The sequence below is a fragment of the Diadema antillarum genome, unplaced genomic scaffold (assembly GCF_040938485.1).
Source record: "Diadema antillarum isolate AM-2024a unplaced genomic scaffold, OU_Dant_1.0 scf00000114, whole genome shotgun sequence".
In the NCBI taxonomy this organism is placed as follows: Eukaryota; Metazoa; Echinodermata; class Echinoidea; order Diadematoida; family Diadematidae; genus Diadema; species Diadema antillarum.
In genome coordinates this window covers 2,448,089-2,471,283 of record NW_027271003.1, presented here as the reverse complement: position 1 = coordinate 2,471,283, position 23,195 = coordinate 2,448,089, and the positions used below count along the sequence as shown (strand labels likewise).

General features: G+C 38.3%; 1 protein-coding gene across 1 annotated transcript in view; it reads right to left on the bottom strand.

Annotated features, from left to right (window-relative positions):
- Positions 1-10,848, bottom strand: part of LOC139719730 (transient receptor potential cation channel subfamily A member 1 homolog) — a 40,813-nt gene extending 29,965 nt beyond the window's left edge. Inside the window, exon 1 of the mRNA XM_071631122.1 lies at positions 10,537-10,848. Within this exon, the coding sequence (XP_071487223.1) occupies positions 10,537-10,728 (192 nt within the window). The 5' untranslated portion in view covers positions 10,729-10,848. The remainder of the gene's footprint in view (positions 1-10,536) is intronic.
- Between the last annotated feature and the right edge of the window lie 12,347 nt (positions 10,849-23,195).

The window sequence follows — 23,195 nt, the reverse complement described above, 5'->3', positions numbered from 1 at the left end:
TGCGTCCCTTTTAAAGCGGCAAGAGCGGAAGACGTGTGCAGTTGAGACTGGGAAAGCGTGTAGCGTATAGCTAAAGCGTAAGCAGCATAATTATAAAGTGGGAATGAAGCATACTGAGTAGGAACAGGCCTTGATTCTATACGAGAGTAGAGGACGTAGCGATAGCGTCGATAAATCGAGAAGGTCGTGTATTGTTCGGGGAAGAGCGGCACAGCAGTGGGACCGCGTCGGTGTCGGTGCCCTATTGATTGTATGTCCCATATAACCTGCTATTATGTTATGTCCCAGATTTGTAGACTATCTATTGTTCGTGTTACATCTTCAAATTCCTAGATTTTATTCTTGATAACAATCTCACTTCGAAACTATACTTGAAATATTGATTCTGTGTCGCAATATCTGAAAAGATCATGTATTTGTCATAAGTAAAGTTAAATTTTGTCTTCTTCAAAATGTCCTGCATAATTGTGTTATACAAAATTGTATTCTACTTTTCATGCCTCCGCCACAAAGTGCCATCGAACTCAAAACATGTTCTGTGCATGCGCAAAATTGCTTATCACAATCGATTCATTTCTATTTTTCGTCGTCTCGGTTTCCACTACGCGTTCTGGGTTATTTTTGCAGCCACTCAATTCAGAGAGCTACTTGATGCACCAATCATATGGGGGCGCAATTATAGCTTGCGTCTTAGCGGAGACTTCCAAAGCTGCCTTCCAACACGAATCAGGGAGAGAGGAGAACGACCAACGCAATCGTCGTTCGCTTCGCAAATCTACAGCTCCATTCAGGTTGTCCATCCGGAGTCATCCCTCAAGACCGACACCCATGTGTCATACAGCCCACGAGTCCTACAGCCCACGAGTTCGACACTAGGCAAATAAAGCCCACGAGACCGACATTAGGTAAAAACAGCCCACAAGTTCGACAGATACAACACAGGGTTTTATGTGTCGGTCTCGTGGGCCTTCACTGCTTCGTGTCGAACTCATAAGCTGTATGACTTGTGGGTGTCGGTCTCGTGATGTGCACTCGTCCATCCGTATTCAATGTTTTTGACATCGTAACTTGTGAAACTTGGCATAATACGTATGTATAAGAGGATAAAATTATGCCTATCAAGTTTCGGGTGTACGTGATGACAGTTAACGGTCGAAGGTCAAGGTCAAATTCTAAAAAATTACCATTTATGTAATGCTTGAAGACATTTTTTTGAAACATAGTGTATACATGTTTTTCCAGATAAAGATTCTCTTGGAAAGTTTTGAGCCATGGGGTGGAACGTCGACAGTCAAAGGTTAAGTGAAAATGCTAAAATTCACTTTTTTCTACATAATATCTCGAAAAGGGCTCAGGGTATTATCATTAACTTTAGAAAGGGCTACATAGTTATGCATCTGTCTGACAGTGATTCTCCTGGGAATTCCTGAAACATCGGTCAAAGTTCAAGGGTCGAAGGAAGGGTTAAAATTAGAGGAAACATTATGCCCGTGGGTGGCAAAGGTCAAGGGGATATGTTCAAATGTCGCACATTTTCCCATATTTTGAAAATAGCTCAGAGTGTTGTCATGAACGTGGATGTTACAATGTACCACGTAGTGATTGTCTGAAATATTCAGAAGTCAGAGGGCAAGAGTCACGCGAAAATGCTAAAACACCCAAATACCTGCTCTCTTTAAAAGTTCATTCAAATGAAACCTAGTTCAAGGAAAATGGACCCTACGCATTCAACAACACATTTTCTTCTTTTTTTTCACTGCCCGTTATGCCGATCGGCATGTAGGGCAGCAACGAAGGTTCTCTATCTCTGTCTGTCTTGGGCCATCCTTGTCATCGTGTTCATCGCATTCAACATAACACATTTGTGATAAATATGTCATTATATATATATATATTTTTTTTTGCTTTGCCAATTATTATGTGGCACTGTCATCATTATTACTTGTAAGCCATGATGCAGATGCCATACACAACTGATGTTATCTTTCATGAAAATAGCATTCTAAAGATCAACCATATTTATTGTTTGCACTTAGGATACATTATGTAAAAAATCACCAACCATTCTCCTTCTCCTGTTCATTCAAAACAAAATTTTCCGCTCATATCCTACCATTAAAATGTAATCACTCATACACAATTTGATGAATATACTTGCTTCAAGAAATATTATGTTTGCCTTTATTATAAATTCTATTAATTTACGCTTTTGCAATGATTGCAAATATGTTATGCTCATACATTGTATATGATTTTCTGAGTTTATTTTATTGAAATGAAAATAAATTTCAACGTGAACTTAAATTCTCTTTCACTGGCCCTATAATCTTTTGAATTGCCTTAATAATGAAAGTAGAGTTTTTTTCCCAAAAAAAAATCTTTATGCAGCTATATGCTCTTGTAAGTCTTAATTTCAAGTCATTTCTGTTATATCGTTCATCGTTCTTTAGTACAATCTATTTACTACCATCCCGTGAATCCCGTGTCTTGGTTTTTGATCCTTCGAACCCTCTTCCTTCCTTTGTCCTTGTCCATGTCTTCTTTAGTCTCTTCCTGTCTTTTTCCTGAACGCTTATATTTTCCTTTTTTTTTTCAAAGGACATACTTTGTGCTTGTTTGGATTGTGTGTGTGTGTGTGTGCGTGTGTGTTACCTCTTGTTTGTCTTTCTCTCAAAAGCAGTTTTTTTTTTAAATTTAGCAGTTCGATTATGTGCTATAATAAATCACTTGACAGTTAGATTGTATTGAATTGCAGTTTACACAGTATTTTCCTTGATGACAATGCCGTACTGCTTTGCAAAAACATGTGTATTCAAATGTCTATTTCAAATTACTGTTTTGTTGTAAAAAGTAGGAAATCACATAAAATAAAATAAAGTTTTATCATTACTCGAGAAACCTCAAACATCATAACCCACGGATAATGAAACACAGCCCATGAGGCATACAACCCGTGAATTAGTCACAAAGCGAATAAGGCACACGAGTCCAACACCTAGGCGAAAAAGGCCCACGAGACCGTTATTTTGAAGTCGAACTCCTAGGACCTTTTTTTAACCTAGTGTCGAAGTTGTTGGCTATTTTTGTTCATTGTCGAGGTTGTGTGCCTTGTTACTAGCTGGTGTCGGACTCTATGACCTGTGGGTAGTGTTAAGCTCATTCGCTGTAGACTCGCGGGTTGTATGACTCATGGACCTTTATTCAATGTCGATCGAACTCGTGGTCCGTATGACTCGTGGGTGATGACCCCTGAAAAGCAGGTCTTTGCGACTCTGGATTGGACTATTCCTATCCTGACAGAATAAATGGAATAGATAAATGAATAAATCTGAAGTTGCACACGATGTTGAATCGAATAAATTGAATCGAATCGAAGCGAATGGACGTATGTGATGTTAAGAGTCGTTTTCCAATGTGGTTTTGTGAGTTCACTGTCCGCGGCATGGGTACGTTGCAAAGGTCATTGGTACAAGCCGACATGTTAGTTTTGAAATTCTCTGAGATGAACATCCGTGATGTACTGATAATTTATGTCAATGCCTGATGGGTGCTTGCCAGGATATCCGCCTGACAGGAAGTCTGGTATTTGACAGTAAAAGAAAAGGCTGCTAATGCATTCAACACAAATCAATGAAATGAATGCCTGCCGGTTGTTTTGTCAATTGAAAGACCTTCTGATCACCTGGTCTACACACAAGTTTATTTCTTATTTGAAAAGGAATTCCATATTTTGTTAGTCCCACGAACTTATGCATTACTCATGACAGAATGCCTGCCGGTTGTTTTGTCAATTGAAAGACCTTCTGATCACCTGGTCTACACACAAGTTTATTTCTTATTTGAAAAGGAATTCCATATTTTGTTAGTCCCACGAACTTATGCATTACTCATGCATGACATATAAAGTGTACTAACAAAAGATAAGATCATTTTAACCAATCTACGCGTTTAAAGTAAACCAAACCCAGAGAAATGGGGATTGTGTGAAAAAAAAAAATCCACTTTTCTAGCATAAGGAATGAGGACTTGACTTACCGCTTTAAGCAGGGGGAATAATTGTTACCCTGAACAAATGTCAGTATCAAGTTTGTGAAATGTGTAATTTTCATGACAAAATGATTTTTGTGGAATTCACTTTATATTTTCTTTATATCTTTTTTGTCCACACATGACGCAATAGCCTCTAATAGTCTCCTCACCCAGTGGTTCCAACACAAAAACTTTAAAAATTCATAACTTTTGGCATTTGTGTATGTCACTGGTAGTTAACCCGCTTGAAGAACGTAAGTTACCTGTGGATCTGTGCCTATGCGCCGGGCACGCACGTCATCTGCGGGCATTCTATGGGCATTATATAATGGGTGTTTTACTGGGCAGAAACGGTGTCGACACTGCCAACATCCCTGTACCTGGTCAATTTTGCGGGTGTGGACCGAGCAAAGTTACATCCATACTGAGAGTCAGTTACTGTCTTTCTGCTGGTTTGTCGAGAGTCGGATGCGGGTAAGATAATGACATTCACTGGGACCTCTGCCAAAAAGAAAAAAAAAATGTCCTTGTCAGGGATTACTTCTCTGGGTTGTCAGCCCCCGCGTGTCTGACACGCATTTCACACAGAATACCTGCAATTAAACGTAAGTACCACGCGTCCAGCAGGTAAAACGCTTGCAAAACTCATCTAAATCCTTGCCCGCCCTTAGAAATAATCATTTTCCTGCAACTGTCCTGCATGGTTGAAAATCCCAACATGCCCGCGTAGCTTACCCTGAAATGTATGACAGGGCCTAAACATGGCTGCGAGATGCCTGGCAACTACAGGCAAGGTATGTGCTATAGATACTGTCATATGGGGGTCATCTGTGGGGATCTCCAGAAGTAAAAACTGTTCTCCGCAAGTCACACCCAAGGCCTGCCCGGAAAGGGTGTGACAGGGCCTTTAGGCACATAATTGTGGGTTGTGCATTCTCTTGTTACCGTAGGGCCTACTAAGCTATGCCAGGGAGGTATGCCTACTCCAGATGAGCGTTGGAACATAGAGTAGTGGCGAAGATGAGGGGGTCAAAGGACCAAATGTAGGCTATGTAGATGTAGGTATGTAGGCTAGCGATCAGCACAAGGAGAAAGTGGCGGGCCGAGGAGGATGCGGACGAGGCAGACGAGGAAGAAGATGCGGTGGCTGTTCAGGTGGGGCGAAGAGGGGTCGTGTTTCATCGAGGTGTGGGATGGTACAGCCAGGGAGCTGGAATCTTCCACCTCCCTGATACAACAAGGAAAGTAGGAAGGGTAGGAGGAATTTGGTGGTGGAGGCGGTAAAGAAGAGGAGGAGTACCGGTTTTAAAGAGCTGCGCACAGGGGGCGTGGACTCTGCGGGAAGGGGTGGAGCAGAGGAAGGTGTCCTGCAATAATCTCAGATTAATGTCTTCTGGAGCTGTGCGCTTCAGCTCCTACTTTGATGTTTGGCATCACCAGTGAATCTGAAGAGGGGTGGTGTTGTGGATAACGATTGATGTAGGGTTTGCATGGAAAGCAGAGGATTGCAGGAGTGCATTCTGGAAGCGTGTGGAGGGTTTTTGTACGCCTGCACTGTCTTGGAGGCATAATCAGGTGTTGAATGAGAAGGAGACATGGGCAAGGGCAGCAGTGGAGGCTAGAAAGAAAAATGGGTCCCCTAGGGTGAGGGGGATCCAATTTTTTAAGGAGGGGTTTTAGTTGCAGTGCCAGAAGGAAGGACCACGGGGTGATGTTGGAGGAATGTTAGCGGCTGCGGATGACTTGGAGATGCAGCGGATGAGGGAAATTGGACACTGCCGGAGGAGGTGGTGGTGACTGTCCAGCTGCCGGACGCGCGTTGGTACAATAAGTGGCAAGGTCTGTGGGTGGCGATGGTGAAACTGACTGTGCCATGGGAAACTAGGATGGATGACGCAAGGGAAAGAAACTTGGACAAGTATGCTGACTGAAGGAGAAAAATGGGTGGAGAGCAGAGGTGTATAGGTGGAGGTTTGTTGCATATGGCTTTCTGGATGATTGGTGAGGAGATGAATCAGAGCGATGAGAGTGGGAGAGGTGGGTAAGTGGATTTGAGGGGCAGCGGAGACAGGATCTGCAAGGATTGTTGGGAAGGGGTTAACAGTAATGGAGGTGTGAAGAGGAAGGTTAGGCCATCTACACTGAAATAATAAGAGGGTATCAGAGGCTTAACTATCGGCAGGAGGATTTGGTTTCCACCCCGGGATGAGTGATAGTGATCTGCTTGATTCTACCATTATATAGTGGAACTCCAAACACTGCACCGGCCAGCAAGCGGGAGGTATATATCCTGTCCTACAATGATGAAACAATGGCGATCTTTGGTGTGCTTGCTGATGGCTCATTGAACTGGAGGAATTTAACATCTTTACGTTATCTATCGTGCTTTGTGACGCTTGGGAGAGAACAGGACAGGTGACGACTGCGAATAGAACAGTGACACCCCTGATAAGTGGAACATCAGGGAAGGTTTTTATCCTGATTGCTATGGTTACCAATGTATGAGGGGTGCGGGAGGAAGTTTAAGGGGAGGAGGGAATGGCGGTTCACGGGGCAAGGACTAGATGTAGAGCACCGGGTGAAGCAGTGGCATAGGGCATGACTGCACAGCGCTGATCTGGGGGAGACATTGGGAGATCCCTGTCAGGTTTCAGACCACAAAGCCGGAGATCCTGAGGGTGCTCCATGGTGGGTTGAAGCAAAAGAAGCCAGATGCATGGCCGCCAAGAGGTGTTAGATATTAAGCTTGCAGGAGTTTTGGAGGTTACATGGATGCGTGTGACAGATGGCAGAATGGCACGTACTTGGAGTGGAGGCATCAAAATAAATATAGGATAAAAGGGAAGAGCCTGAAATGGTGACTTCATCTCCTAAATCTTCTTAAATTCTTCTCAAATTAAAATTCCTGATAACATTCAATTGTAACTGGCATGGTGCAATAGGCACATTTCCATATTACACACACATCACAACACATATGTTGAATATACCCTCACTCACACATTCATACTCGCAAAGGTCACGAACTCGCTTTCAGATGAGTTTACAATCACCTCTTCACTCCCATTCAATCACACCATCGCCAGCCGGTGACACTGGGGTTACAACGAAAGTAAGCCATGACTTCTTTCAAACTATCACTTGCAACACTTTTTTCTGTCTCTTCTCTCGTTAAACATGTTATTATAACAAGGTGAATGTTCCTCTCGTTATAATCACATGTTTAAGTGAAGTGCTTCATTGAATATGATAAAGTAAAAGCTGAGGTTATACATATCTTTTGACCAGTTGTTGCTCCTGTATTTCCAATTATATTCTTGAATTTCTTTACATATTACGTTGCTCTGGAGCTGTGATCCAAGTCAAATACTGTATACTACTGCTTATTGATGATGGTTTCCTACAGCATTTGTACCTTGAATGTGTATTATGTTACCATGTAACCCTATTATATCTATTTTTTCATAATCCTATATCATATCTATATATTGTGTTATGAGTAAGATTAGATATCGAATAGTTGCTATTCTTTTACGTTTTTTTTCTATATTACAAGTGGATAAATAGAACAAACTAAAACAAAAGGAACTATAATAACATATTGTCAGTTCAAGGGTCACTTTCTCTAGCACTTCCCAACTAAAACTTTGACCTTCAGCTTGCAGTACACATTACAGTACTGAGGAAATTAGAGGCCCTTGTTATCAGTGACTTACTTTCTTACTTGCTTGTTTGATTTCTCTCATGACTTGAGTTAGTTCTTCTCTGCAAGTCCATACAATCTCACAATTGAGCCGAGAGACGAAACATTTCGGATGACACTGATAAAATCAACACGTGGTCTGGCTTCTATTTGAAAAAGCCTCAGTTTCCTGAGGAAATAAGACGTTGGTTTTCTTTGGCCTGCATTTTTGTTGTCTACACCTACAACTTCACCTTGTCATCCAATACATTTTCAGAATACTACTAGATACTTCGACAATGGTATCTATACATAGAGGACGGTGACCTTCCGAATCACTTTTACGGAAATGAATAACATTTCCTGTGCTTTCTTGGTGTGTTATATGCCAATGGGAGTGTTCACTCAATCCTATTTACAAAATCTTCCATAGATGTCCCGTGGGAGTGTTCACTCAATCCTATTTACAAAATCTTCCATAGACATGATAGATGTCCCATAAACATTGTTTTCACCGTTATTATCAAACCTGTAATACATGTATTCTCATGAAGCGTATTCTATGATATGACAAGACATGGGAGATGGGGATTTCACACCACTCGTCAAGGTAGTAAACAGAACTGGAGACAAAGTGCAAAAGAAAATTTCTGTGTGACCAATGCTTCACAATAGAAACTATTCTAATTATTCTTCTCTACGTTATATTCCTTGTCGGAACACGAATCAGTAATTGCTAAGTCACTTCAACACAATTCGGTTATACTGTATGTTCATTCTACAAAAGATAGTACATTATCAAATATACAGTTAACAATTTGTTATGTCGAACAATTTAATGATGTGTAAGATATAAAAGTCATAAACTATTGGAGTATACAAATTCATGAAATTCTTCCGTCGAGATGTTTTCATTGCAACTGATTAACAAATTGCCCTGCATCGACGTAAATAAGCACTGCATTGATCAGTGTTTAGTAGTAGCCATAATAATAATAATAAAAAAACTTATTTACGTCGATGTAGGGCAATTTGTCAATCAGTTGCAATGAAAACATCTCAACGGAAGAATTTCATGAATTTGAATAATAATACGCAGTATACCCGCTGCATGCTTTAAGGATTAGAACCAACACTTGCTGCCGGGCGAAAGCTCGGTGGTCTAGTGGAGATGACGCCTGTCCGGTGATCAGGAGGTCGTAGGTTCGAATCCTGCTCGAGTATGTACGCCCATGATTTTTTATCATGGCTACTACTAAACACTGATCAATCCAGTGCTAATTTACGTCGATGTAGGGCAATTCGTCAATCAGTTGCTATAGCAGTATAGTACAAGATACATGAACGAACTATTTCATTTTGAGAAAAACAATAATTTCCATGCAGTCTTGATAAAATAATTAAAAAAAAGATATTACAGCGATGGATATGAGTTATGTCAATGAAAATGAATGTAATGAGACCTGTATCACGCGAAATACAATATGCATAAAAAATATGATTAATCCCAAATTCCGCACGCGCAGGTACAGTATTTGATAAATGTTACATTCTATATATATAAGCATACTCTAAGCAGTAATTGCTTTAAAGAACACTGTACACAGAATGTGCGAACTTGAAATAAGATATCAATGTTACAAAACACCCAAAATACATTAGCTGTGTGTTCCAGATAATATATGCTGACAGAATATATTGAAGCACATGTACACACAGTTGATGGCGCATATTAAAAGTGCACATTGGATGAACGTAAGATAATAAGGAAGTAATGGTATCAAAACCGAAACCCCCACATTACTGCCTAGATATTTGGGAACCTTTACTTTCCATTGGCTGGCTGATTCCATTTTAAACAAAAGTTACACCATAATGGCCTCGTATTGAAACCTTAAAGAAATGACAGGAAATACCCAAGTGGAATATCACTAAAGAAAAATAGTGCAATTCCTGTCACCGGGGAAACTATGAGTTTACTCAGAATAGACGTTCGAAATAGCACACCACTATATAAATATGTTCTCAAATACATCTTCAATTTCTTTTTAAAAAGTAGAATGTTTCCGTTTGCAATCAATGTCCCTCTATATACTCACACATACACACTTTTTCATGACATTTTTTATTTGAATTCAATTCAATACCCTGGCTCATATTTCACAATGCAAGCAGTATGAACAAAAGTAAGCACAAATACATACACACACACACACACACACACACTCACTCACACACACACACACACACACACACACACACGCACACACACACACGCACAAGCTAAGTCCAACAACTTTTAACACATTTTTCCTTTTCATGTTTAATAGACACACATGTTTAGTTATTTGACTTGATGAAAGCAAAGCGCTTCAAGCATGAAGCTGCTTGATAAATATCAAATTAACCCCTTGAATCTATCAATATTGAATATAATACTAATGATATGAATGTTGGGTAACAATCATAATTAGATTTCGTCTTAGACATCAAATACATCTATAATGACGCTTGAAGGATTTGTGACCCATTTATCATCACCTACTTTATCCACTACTTCTATATACGGCATCCCCCAATAATACTTGCCACAGCAAAGTGAATGGGTTTTAAAAAGTGTATACGGATGTACGCAAAAATATATCAAAATTTAAAATCAGAACTGACAAATTTACACTTAAAGCAAATCTTGCATTTGCTTTTAATAACCGTTTATGACTATAGATATTTCACATCTCATTATGAAAACCCGAAATACAGCATGTAATCATGAAGAAGAATGAAATGTGCAAAGATCATCAGGTCTATCCGTAGTTTCAAATTACCTTGACAATCGATTTTTGTGGTTTCGCTTGCTCTTCCTCCCCAGTACCGTCTCCTTCCGTATCTTCACTGCCATCGGAGGGCTCGCTGCGGGAAGGACCGGCATCGTTGTTGTCTGTTTGCTGCATCGGATCAGAAGTTTGTTCGGGAGCTGCTTCCACTGAGAACGTCTTCAATTCCGTGGCCTCCGCCATTGCGATCTCGACCCCCAAACTAACACGATTACTTTTAAAAGCAAATTAGTAACACCGTATACTACAGGCCCAATAGATAGACAGAAAGGTGTAAGTCTCACGTAGTCGGTGCGCACTGTCAGCCAGTGTTGCCAGTAAGAGCTGTATTTACCTTGAGCATGGTATATATGAAGCGGATATTTTGCAAGGTATATGAACTGGACTGAGGGATCCTTGCAATCTGATTGGTCAAACTCCATGTGTCCCTACTCACTTACTGCCTGTGAGATCAATACGATATCCGCAATATAGTCCAGTCAATCTAGCGCTTTTTAGGGGGTAACCCACCACTAATTGCAACAGTAGGAATTTCACTGCAGTGCAAGTCGTTGAGGCCTCCTGAACACCATACTAAAAGTCCCAAAAAATCCAGTGGGGCAAAATAGTAAAATTTGCATAATATGCAAATTAGCACCTGTAATGAGAGAAAATTGACAGATCTTAGCTTCCCGTTATCCAATTTTAAAGATTTAAATGTGTAAACTTATATTTTGTAGGTCAATGAACACGATGGATGCCTTTTCGAATTGGTCATACAAAAATAATTTACATAAAATGCAAATTAGCGGTAGCTGTAAGAGTACATTCATAACAACAGTACTCACGTTGGCATAACGCGCGTTTTGCATATGGGGACGCGGGGTTGAGGGGGTAACTTAGGGCGCCTCACAAGGGGCCGCTTTTAATGTGCACCCCTTTTTACTATGTAAGTATTGTAAAGCAATGTATCCTGCATTGATTACATTGCATTTCTTGGAAACAAAAGTACCCTTGCTATAAGGCACGATCGAATTTTGATAGCATGTACGTTTGGAACATATATATTTGCGCTATATGATATTATATGTTTTCTATATTGCCAAGTGAATAAAGGGCACTTTGGGGGCACACGCCACAGGATTGCCCTTCAATAAGCACCCTCTTTATTGCGTACATCTTATAAAGCAAATCTTCTTCTATCATTTTCGTGACTTTTCATTTATATAAGAGTGTATTTTCTGCATTGCCGGACCTACTTTTAAAACCGCTCACGCTAGAACAAATGTATTTGGGTTGCTAATATCTGTATTTCGTAATAAAGGGGTGTGCGTAGGCGTGCATTTAGACACCTCCCCAGAGATTACCTTTGATTGTTCACCTCTTTGACAATGTAGTTATTGTAGAGCAATTTTTCCTCTATTTATTAGTTGCATTTTTTGGAAACAAAAGTGCCTTTGCTATAAGGCATTTCGAATTTCGAAAACATGTACGTTTGGAACATATTATTCGCATTATTATGATATTATATGTTTTATATATTGCTGTGAGGGTGGGTTGTTTTTTGGCACATCCCACAGGGTTGCCGTTTAATGCGCACCCTCTTCACTGTATAGATCTTGTAAAGTTAAGTCTCTTCTATCATTTCCATTACTTGTCATCGATGAAAATTGTATTTGCTGTATTGCCGGGACTACTTTTACAACCATTCACGCTAGAACAACAGTATACGCGTTGCTAATATCTGTGTTTTGCACTAAGGGGACGTGAGCGTAGGTGTAAATTTGGACACTTCCCAATGGATTACTTTTGAATGTTCATCCTCTTGACAATAAAGTTATTGTAGAGTAATGTCTTCTCTATTAATTAGTTGCATTTCTTGGAAACAAAAGTGCCTTCGATATACGGCACGATGGAATTTTAGAAACATGTACGTTTGGAACATATATATATTCCCGTTGTTATGACAATAAGTTTTCTATATTGCCGTGATGGTGGAATATTATTTGACACATCCACAGGGTTGTCGTCTAATGTGCATCCTCTTCTCTCTATGGATCTTGTAAAGTTAAGCCTCTTCTATCATTTCCATGAATTTTCATTGATAAAAAGTGCATTTGCTGTATTGCCGGGACTACTTTTAAAACCATACATGCTTTATAGAACAATGGTGTTTGCGTTGCTAATATCTGTGTTTTGTCTTAAGGGGGCATGAGCGTAGATGTAACTTTGGACCATTCCCAAGGGATTGTCTTTTGATGTTCACCCTTTTAACAATATGGATATTGTAGAGCGATGTCTCCTCTATTAACTAAAACATATTTTTGAAAACAAAAGTGCCCTTAATGTACGGCGCGATCGAAATTTGAAAACATGTACGTTTGGTACACATAGTATTCGCGTTAATGATATTCAATGTTTTCTATATTGCCACGAGGGTGGTGTACTTTGGGGCACATCCCACAGGATTGACATTTAATGTGCATCCTCTCACTGCATAGATATTGTGAAGCAATGCTTTTTCTATCATTTCCACGACAGTCACTGACATAAAAGTGTGTAACTGTAACAGTATTGCCGGAACTACTTCATGCACGAAAGAACGTCAGTATTTGCGTTCATAGTATCCTTGCGTTGTAATTACGAGGCTTGAGCGGAGGTGCAATGTTGGAACACTTCTTAAGGGATTGCTTTGGATAATTGTTCACCCTTTTGACAATAATAGTTAATGTAGAGCAATTTTTCTTCTTGTAATTAAATTGCATTTCTTGAAAACAAAAGGGCAATTGCTGTACAACCGTAACGACTATATGAAGGCATGGTATATTGGAACATATTCGTGCTATGTGGTAGTGCATGTTTCCTATATTGCCCTGGGGGTTAAATGACTTTAAACACATCCCACTCTGTTGCCTTTGAATGTGCATCCCTTTGACTATATGATTATTGTAAAGCAGTGTCTCTACCATTCAAAAATCATGAAAAGTAAAGTGTCTTATTTACCACCCGGCAAAACGACTTTCTATATGCATGTTCAACTGAGTTTGATTTGGCATATAATGCATGTTTTGTTAACCTGTTTTGGGACCACGACGGTCAGGGTAGGAGTATCTGGGCACTTCCCAAGGGCTTGCGTTTGAATGTCCACCTTTTTGACAAAATATATATTGTACAGCAACGTCCCCTATTACCTTAATTGCATTTTAACGAAAATAAAAGCGTATGTGCTATACAGGCGGAAGAACTTTTCAGAGGCATGTACCCATGGAACATTTTTCGCGGTTGAATATTGTACCACGTTTTTCACTGCCTTTAGGATGCACGGGGTTACTTTGAGCACCTCCCACAAGGTGGTCTCTGCAAGTGAACCCTTTGTACTGTATAGATATTGTAGATCAATGTTGTTATTTTATCTTTACCCCGGCAATTTTTATAGAAATAAAAGTGTCTTGATATGGCAGGAATTAAATTCAATACAATAAATTATTCAATTCAATTTTTATTTCATTTTTCGACAATAGACATCACTTTTTTTGGAACAGAAAATGAGGTGCGTAAAACTATGTAGGATGAAAAGAATGTACAATGATTGTATAGCACCTTATAAATATTTATACATAGTCATAAAACTCAAGTGATAGTCATAAAACTTTTTGAGACATGCACTTTTTGAACGACTGTAATTGCGTTGGTATTTGCGTTATAAGGTCATGTATAGAGGCAATTAATGTGGGCACTTCCCATATAGGAGGCTCCCTTCGAATGATCACCACTTTAACTATGCCAGTGTAAGTCAAAATTGCAGAGCAATATATCTTCTGTTAACCTCATTGAATTTCATTAAATAAAAGTTTCTTTGCTAGAGGACCAGAAGGACTGTTGAAAGGCATGTACTTTTAGAACATAATTATGTATTTGCGTCGGTACATGATCATTGCATGTCTTAGACTGCCTTCGGAAGGGGTAACTTTGGGTACCCTCCACGTGGTTGCCCTCGTATGTGAACTATTTTTACCTTATAGATATTGTGAAACAATAATTCTTCTATAACTTTCACTGAATTTTAATGGATAAATGAAACAAAAAGGACGTTATAGAGTTTTTTTCGCTTCAAACAGCTGTATTCACGTGCGTATGATTATGTTTTGTACCGGGCCGTGAGGGTATAGGGATAAATTTGGGTACCTCCCTGCGAGTCGCTTTGACTGTGCACCACCTTTTATTCAAAAAGATATACACATTGTAGAAAAATATCTCCGCTGTCAGTGCCAATTCTATTTCATGGAAATAAAAGAGTCTTTGCTAGACGGCCGAACGACTTTAAAAAAAAATGTACGCTTATAACAACCGAAATCGCGTTGGTTGATGCATGTTCTGTAATTGGTCGTGTCGATAATTATCGATAGGGGTAACTTTGGGCACTACCCACAGGGTTTCCCAAAGTTGACTGGCCATCTTCAATATCTCAAAACCCTCAAGGATGCAAGAGCTGAATCATCAAGATTCGAATAAATCACCCTCCAAATAGAGTTCATTCATTACAAAATTGGAGTTATAGATGTTGACACTTGTTTAATTTCGTACTTTGATTCTACGTTATTGATGGATTAGCTATCATTATCTGTCTGATGACATATAATATTATTATAATATTATTCATGCTAGGTTACTAATGCTGTAGAGTTTATTTTTGGTGAAGAGAAACTGAAATATCACATTTGAACACTCTTAATATGCTCATATCGGGCGCTTTGAAGCATTTGAATAGTCCGTTGGCTCGGTACCCTTTCCATATCATGCAAACGAGGCCCAGATTATGTACATGGAAATATTTGCAGCGCACTAACTGACATTGTAAACATAGGTTTCAACACTTTCGGTGTTCCAATCTGAAACCTAGAAGCGTAGTTTTCATGAAAACACTGTATTTTTATCATTATGGGAGCTAATTTGCATATTATGCAAATGAGGTCCAGATTATGTACATGGAAATGTTTGCATCGCACTAACTGAGGTTTCGACACTTTTGGTGTTCCAATCTGAAACCTAGTAGCATAGTTTTCTTGGAAACACTATTTTAATCGTTATGGGAGCTAATTTGCATATTATGCAAATGAGGGTCTGATTGTGTACATGGAAATGTTTGCATCGCACTAACTGACATTGTAAACATAGGTTCCAACACTTTCGGTGTTCCAATCTGAAATCTAGAAGCATAGTTTTCATGGAAACACTGTATTTTTATCATTTTGGGAGCTAATTTGCATATTATGCAAATGAAGCCCAGACTATGTACATAGAAATGTTTGCATCGCACTAACTGACATTGTTAACATAGGTTTCAACACTTTCCGTGTTCCAATCTGAAACCTAGAAGCCTAATTTCCATGGAAACATTGTATTTTTTATCGTTATGGGAGCTAATTTGCATATTATGCAAATGAGGTCCAGACAATGTGCATGGAAATGTTTGCATCACACTAACTGACATTACAAACATAGGTTTCAACACTTTCGGTGTTCCAATCTGAATCCTAAAAGCCTAGTTTTCATGGAAACACTGCATCTTTATAACTATGTGAGCTAATTTGCATATTATGCAAATTTAGCCGATTTGCCCCACTGGATTTCTTGGGACTTTTAGTATGGTGTTTCGGAGCCCATAACAAGATGCACTGCAGTGGAATTCCTACTGTTGCAATTAGTGGTGGGTGAAACCCTATTTTGACTGGACTAATAACGCAATCGTTATCAACGATATCCCGTTTGTTGGTTGTCTGCTACATTCTTCTATACCAAAGGGGTATAGAAACTGTGAGATATTCTATAGTGCCTTATTTTTTTTCAATCTTTAATGATGATAAATGGTGTACGCTATTTAACAAACCGTGATCAATAGACTTAGATTCATAAAGAAAAAGAAGATAAAAGATGTCAAACATCACATAGTGCTTGCGTACTACGTGCATGTCTTTTGTGTATGTCTGCACATGTATGTGTGTCTATGTGTGCGTCCACGCGTGCGTGTTTTGTTTTTAAAGTGGATCATTCAAGCTAAAGTAATTTACACGTATGTTAAAGAGATCATATAGTTTTGGTTGAGACTTAACTTCAGGTTTTTAATATTTTTTGGTGAGATAACGAGAAACCTGTATATGAAATATGAAAAAGCATGTGATTCCCCAATAGAAATTCACGGTTTGTTTGACAAAAATTGGTTTTGTAATGGCTGAGATATCCAAAAGAGAGCTATCATAATAATAAAGAGTGGGACCCACCTTTTATTACAATCGCCTTGTTTTACTTTGATTTTGGATGTCTCAGCCATTCCAAAACCGATTTTCATCAACTAAACATGGAATTCCTCTTAGAATAGTATGCTCTGTATTACAGTTTGAGTGATTTCTTGGTAAAAGTTAAAAGCCCAAACTCATCTTCACCAACACTATACATGTACCATTGCTTAAGAGTACGTTATCAAACCCAGAAATCGGGCCACTTGGAATCTGTTGCAAGATTCTTGTTCTGATTTTGATCTGCTATCGTTAATTGCTTAACCCTATAAAGCCCAAGCTATTTTGACCCTTCCCAGGCCCAAGGGGGGGGGGGGGGGGGGGGGGGGGGGGCACATTGTGCCCCCCCCCATGTAACTTTGTTATTGTTTGATATTTCATCGTCATATTTGGCACGTGGGTAGAGCAACTCATACTTTACATGACTGCATACTTGAATTTTTTCAAGGTCACCCATAGAGGGCACTATTTACCAAAATATAAAGAAATACATAGGAAATATGCTAAAACATGATTTTTCTGTATAATTTCTTCATTCCCAGTTATATATGTCTTATCATAGACCAATATTTTTCATATTTTCCACAAATGATCTGCAAGTCAAAGCTCATTATTTTTTATGGTTGAAATTTCTCAAGGTCACCACATGGGGGCGCTATTCATAACAAAATAAAGAATACATTATGAGACCTGAGATGTATTGTTTGGGATAGGTACATGCATAGTTATAATATTTCATATTCCCATAATATCGGAATTTTAACTTTGCAGATTGATAATGTGATAAACAAATGATATTAGAGGTATAACTTGGGTGAAGGAATCAAAATGACACAAAATAGAACGGCAATCTTTGGAAAATACTGTTATTTTCAAGTATCTCTATTATGTCTTTTGTTTTATGGCATTGTCACAGAAAAACAAAGGAAATAATAGGAAAAAAAATTCAGGGCCATAATTACTTCACATTTTGCTCCTTCAGCAAATTTCAGCCAAGAAACGCCCATTTCATACATTATCATATGGTAAATTGGAATTGGAACAGACAAATACGCAAAATCTGGTTGCCATGGCAACCAGCAATACCAAATATAGCTAAATTATATATCAAAATGTTCGGAATAAGATTTTAGGAAAAGTCACCAAATTTGGTTAAAATTGGATGAAGGGCGAAGGAGTGGCGAATGAAAATCTGGTAGGGTTTTGGGCTTTATAGGGTTAAGCGGTTCGTCTATTTTGTTCTACACTGTTGTATATGCAATCAAATCGGTCCTTCACCTTCATGCACGTAAAAAATCATGCTTCATTCATTCATCGCAAAGAGCAGGGTGTTTAACCCGGTGCAGTGGTCCGGCCTCACATCCAACTGGACCCCATGGAAGACCAGCTTAGCATATCTGAACATGTACCATCCAATAATCTTCTCAGATGGAAAACAAAAAAACATCGATCTGCTTCAGACGATATTTCATGTCGGGGAGGAGCTGATCGGTCGTAGCTAACAACCACAATTTCTTCTCGTATAGGCAATGATAGGCAAATAATAAGTCCAGGGAGGAAGAAGAAGAGGCAGACAGAAGAAGAAATGGGCTGACAACATCGCAGAGTGGACGGGAAAACCTTTTGCAGAGACCCAGGCATTGACCCATGATAGACAAAGATGGAGGAGACTGGTGTTCACGTCATTGCTGCGCCCCCACGACCACGCCCGGTCAAGGGACCGGTAAGACGGTAAGCAAGGCCTGTAATGGAAAGACCAAGCAGACAGTGGCCGACTCTCGACTTTTAAATGTAAACTTCTTTTCATTGATTCTTTCTTCGGGACCTCTCGGATTTCTGTATATGCGTAAGAATTGATAAATTATTATTACTGTATCAACGTAATGTCATGTCAATATGTGACCGTGCACCTCAAAACGAACATAAAGTCGCACACCCTGATTTTGCGTGAGGACTGAAAATAAGTGAAATGGGTCAACCTAGCCGAACTTGACTTTTTCATATTTTCTGAAAGAGCGGGTCTTCTTTTACATTATGCTAAAATTTGGTATCATAAAATGGCAGAAAAGTGTGTTTTTTAGCAGTTTATCTCGAACTTTTTTGGTACAATAGTGTGATTAGGTGTGTCTTTAGAATCCCTTTTTCATTTCTCAAAGACCTTGTCCACACTCTTCACTTTCAACTCTTATAACTTTTGAAAGGAGAAAGTTGGCATTGATTATGGACAGAATGTGTTAATGAGGCATATTTGATTTTAGTTTAATCTGATAATCCCTTCATTGTTGTTACTCTGGTGGTTTACTTCCTGTTTTTTGTCTCATTCATCACACAGCCAGCACGGTTTGGTAAAGATTAAGCGCTTGAATAGACACTGTACTTCAGAGCCTCTTTTCTCAGTTTCCTGAGTTTGTGCTTTCTTTCCAATATTTAGATAGGTTAGGAGAGACCATTTGATTTGAGTTATGCATCATTTTAAAGCTTAAAGTCTGCTCTTTTAGATTGTGGTCTTAACTAAAAATTCATGTCTGGCGACTTTTTGTTTGTTTTGAGGTGAAGGGTCACATATACAGAGCTCGTAAAAAAGTAATCCACATTTAGACTGCTACTATTTCATAATTGTCATTTATGCAGAGCACGTTGTTGGTTGTGAGGAAAGAAGAACTCTTCTTCTTTCAATTGGTATCTAATTGTTATGAAAAATATCACGCATGACTGAGCGCATGAATTTTCAAGACAACAATGACAAGTTGCACTTTTTCAAGATTGAGTGCCATCATGAAGAAACAATTAACGGATGGATGAGATCTGTCGATGAAAGTGGCCAAATAATAGGCCATCCTTTACGAATGCAAGTTTTGTTGTTGTTGTTCTTGTTGTTTCTTATACCATTTCACGATCCGTAACCATTAACATGGCCACCTGGACGATAACTTGGACACTCCAAGAAAGGCCAAGCAACATACAGTTGTTCAAATTCATGAATTTCTTCCGTCGAGATGTTTTCATTGCAACTGATTGACAAATTGCCCTACATCATGGCTATTATCATGGCTACTACTAAACACTGATCAATTCAGTGCTTATTTATTTACGTCGATGTAGGGCAATTTGTCAATCAGTTGCAATGGAAACATACAGTTGATTTTCCTCTGTTCATGTTCACGACGTATCCGCAGCAACAAACTATGTCGAATGTGAAGAGAAAAATGGATAATAGATAAGCATTTGTGGGAGTGACCAAATTATCGAGAACGTGGCCATATTGAAGAGTATGGACCATAAAGGGTTGGGAAAACAAAAACCTGCGGGCGTGCAGGCTGGATTGTTTTTATTTCACCACTTTCATTAACAGATCTCACCCATTCAGTGCGACATTGATTTTTCCTTCACGATAACACTCATACTTGGAAAAAGTGCAATTCGGAATTGTCTGTAAAATTCATGTGCTCAGTCATGCATGACTTTTTTAAACATTATTTGGTATCAATGAAAAGAGAATCAGTTCCCCTTTCTTCACAATGTACATTGTACTCTCCATAGCTGACAATTATGAAGTAGTACATGTATTTTTCCAAAGTCGTATTAGCTTCTTTTTTTAACGAAGGGTTAGTATGAACTTGATCTACGTTCACATATTCGCGTCCAAAGACTTATTCAGTGGTATCTTTATCGTCTTTGTTGTTTTTGTTGAAGATTCATTACGTCCCATTTGAAATGACTTTCATTCAAAGCTAATAACCCCATCTTTTATTTCTTGACAACGCAACTAAAAATCTAGGGGAAAAGTTGCCGCGGGACCTGAAATTCAAGTTTATTTTGTAACACAAGTCTGTTATATCAGTAACACACAAAGGAACACAAATTCAATCATTTGAGTCCAAGAAGCAGTGTTCAGTTTACTACGTATTACGTGTTTATTAGATCCTCTACTCTTTTTTTAACATCATATCACTGCAAAATATTTAATTCATCATATCACCACTGTGTTTACTCATTCTTTTACATGAAAGGCATTTCTACAAAGTTATGATAAAACACTGACATCAAAGCGTATACCTACAGCGTCTAAACGAAATCTACTGCCGAACAGGTCACGTATATGTCCATACACTAAAAAGGTATGACCAAACAGGTGAAATACACAAGAGTCTATGCATACACTACGCAAACATTTCAAAGTTGTCTAAATCGTCTAAATCTTTCCTCTTTACCTTACTTTCAATCTCAGTTAACCCTAAAGAGTATATAAAATCATAAATGTGTTACGTTTCATAATGTACTACTACACCGTTCAACAGAACAATGAACTCTTATTCTTTTTTATTCTCGTTATTCCCCGATGCAGGAAATCTCACTGAGGAAAATTAATTAAAAATTAAACTGTGTGTTTTACTTTTTATTTAAAGCACCACACCCAATTGATCCGTGAAGTGTTTGATTGGAAAATATGTTCAGCTGATGTTATTTAAATTTTTTTAACTTTGAGTTTGACATTAAAGCTGCTAGAGAAAAAAAGGAAGAATTTAAAAAAGGTAACATATCTTTAAATGGATGGCACAGTATTGGTGGAGATGAGAATTGGGCTTTTAATTTTTTTTTTGCGAGATACCAGGGAAACACGTATGATATAGTACAGAGCATACCATTTTAAGAGGAATTGAAAGTTTATTTGATGAAAATCGGGTTTGAAATGACTGAAACATCCAAAAACAAAGTAAAACAAAGCGATCGTAATAACGTGTTGGTCCCAAACTTTATTAGAATCGCTCTTTTGTGGATATCTCAGCCATTTCAAAAACAATTTTCATCAAATAAATGTTGAATATCTCATAGAATTACATGCTCTTTCATATTTCATAAGAGGTTTCTCATTATCACACCAAAAAAAAAATGTTAGAAACCTGAAATTAGGTTTCAACCAAAACTATACGATCCCTTTAACCAAAGCGCATTATTCGTTATCCTTTGACTAGAGAGGTATCTTTGAAAAGGTTTAATGTGCTCTATCTTATGATAGAATTCTTTTGAAATGATAAAAAAAAACGGCGCCTAACCGTTTTGCGATTAAACTCTTCCATATACCTACATAATTACGTCTTCGTTTACGTTCTCTTTCAAAGGAAGCGACAGAACTTTTTTTTTTTTTGCAATCTAGAGAAGGCTCTAAACATCAAATATTCCTGAACATAGTTAATGACCATAAAATCAGGTCACATTGCCATGATTCTTCCTGAAGAAGCATCACAGTAGGCAAAATGAAATAAAAAGCAAGTGACCACTATTTGAAAGATAGGTGTTATGTCATAAAATCAGGTTTAGTAAGCAACGGAAACAAGACGAGACAATAGCGTTACATACTTTCGTGTTAGTATTCTAAACTATTTTGTTGCTTTATCTTTGTACAAAATTTTATTGAATTAAAAGTTTTATGACGTCAAACATTTAAAAGAAAATCGATAAGTTGCATGTGGTGCACAAATATTTCGTTAAAGCACTAGGATATATCATGATGGTAGCTACATAATTTGAAGAAACTATAAATACAGACATTGCAATAATATCAAAATAACGCAGAATTCTCAGACTTTTAAAAAACATATTTCGAGTGAAATAAACAGAAACTATTCCAGCATGGGGAAATTGCAATTGTTCTCAAACACGGGATTAACGACGTTTATTCACAGCATGAGATTTCTTGCGATCTGATTGGCCAATCGCCATGTGTCCTTACTCACTGTCCGCTTGCGAGATCAATACGTCATCCGCAATCAGTCAAATTGTTATCGATATCCCGTTTGTTGGTTGTCTGCTATATTCTTCTATACCAAAGATATAAAGAAACTGTGACAAATTTTATAGTGCCTTATTTTTAAATCTTTCAAGATGATGAATGGTTTATGCTATCTAACAAACCGTGATCAATGGACTTGAAATCATAATGGAAAAAAAAAATGATACAAAGATGTCAAACTACGTGCATGTCTTATGTGTATGTCTGCACATGTATGTGTGTTCATGTGTGCGTCCTTGCGTGCGTGTTTTTGTTTTTAAAGTGTTATCATTCAAGCTGAAGTAATTCGTATGCATTTTAAAGGGATCATATAGATTTGGTTGAGACCTAACTTCAGGTTTTGAACACTGCGATTCCGATAGAAATACACCGTTCACCAGAATTTGACGAAAATTGGTTTAGAAATGGCAGAGATGTCCAAAACAGAGCGATCCTAATAATAAAAGGTGGGACCCACCTTTTATTACAATCGTCTTGTTTTACTTTTTTGTGTGGATGTCTCATCCACTCCAAAACAATAAACTCAAATAAACTTGGAATTTCTCTTAGAATGGTATGCTCTGTATTACAGTTTAAGTGATGTTGAA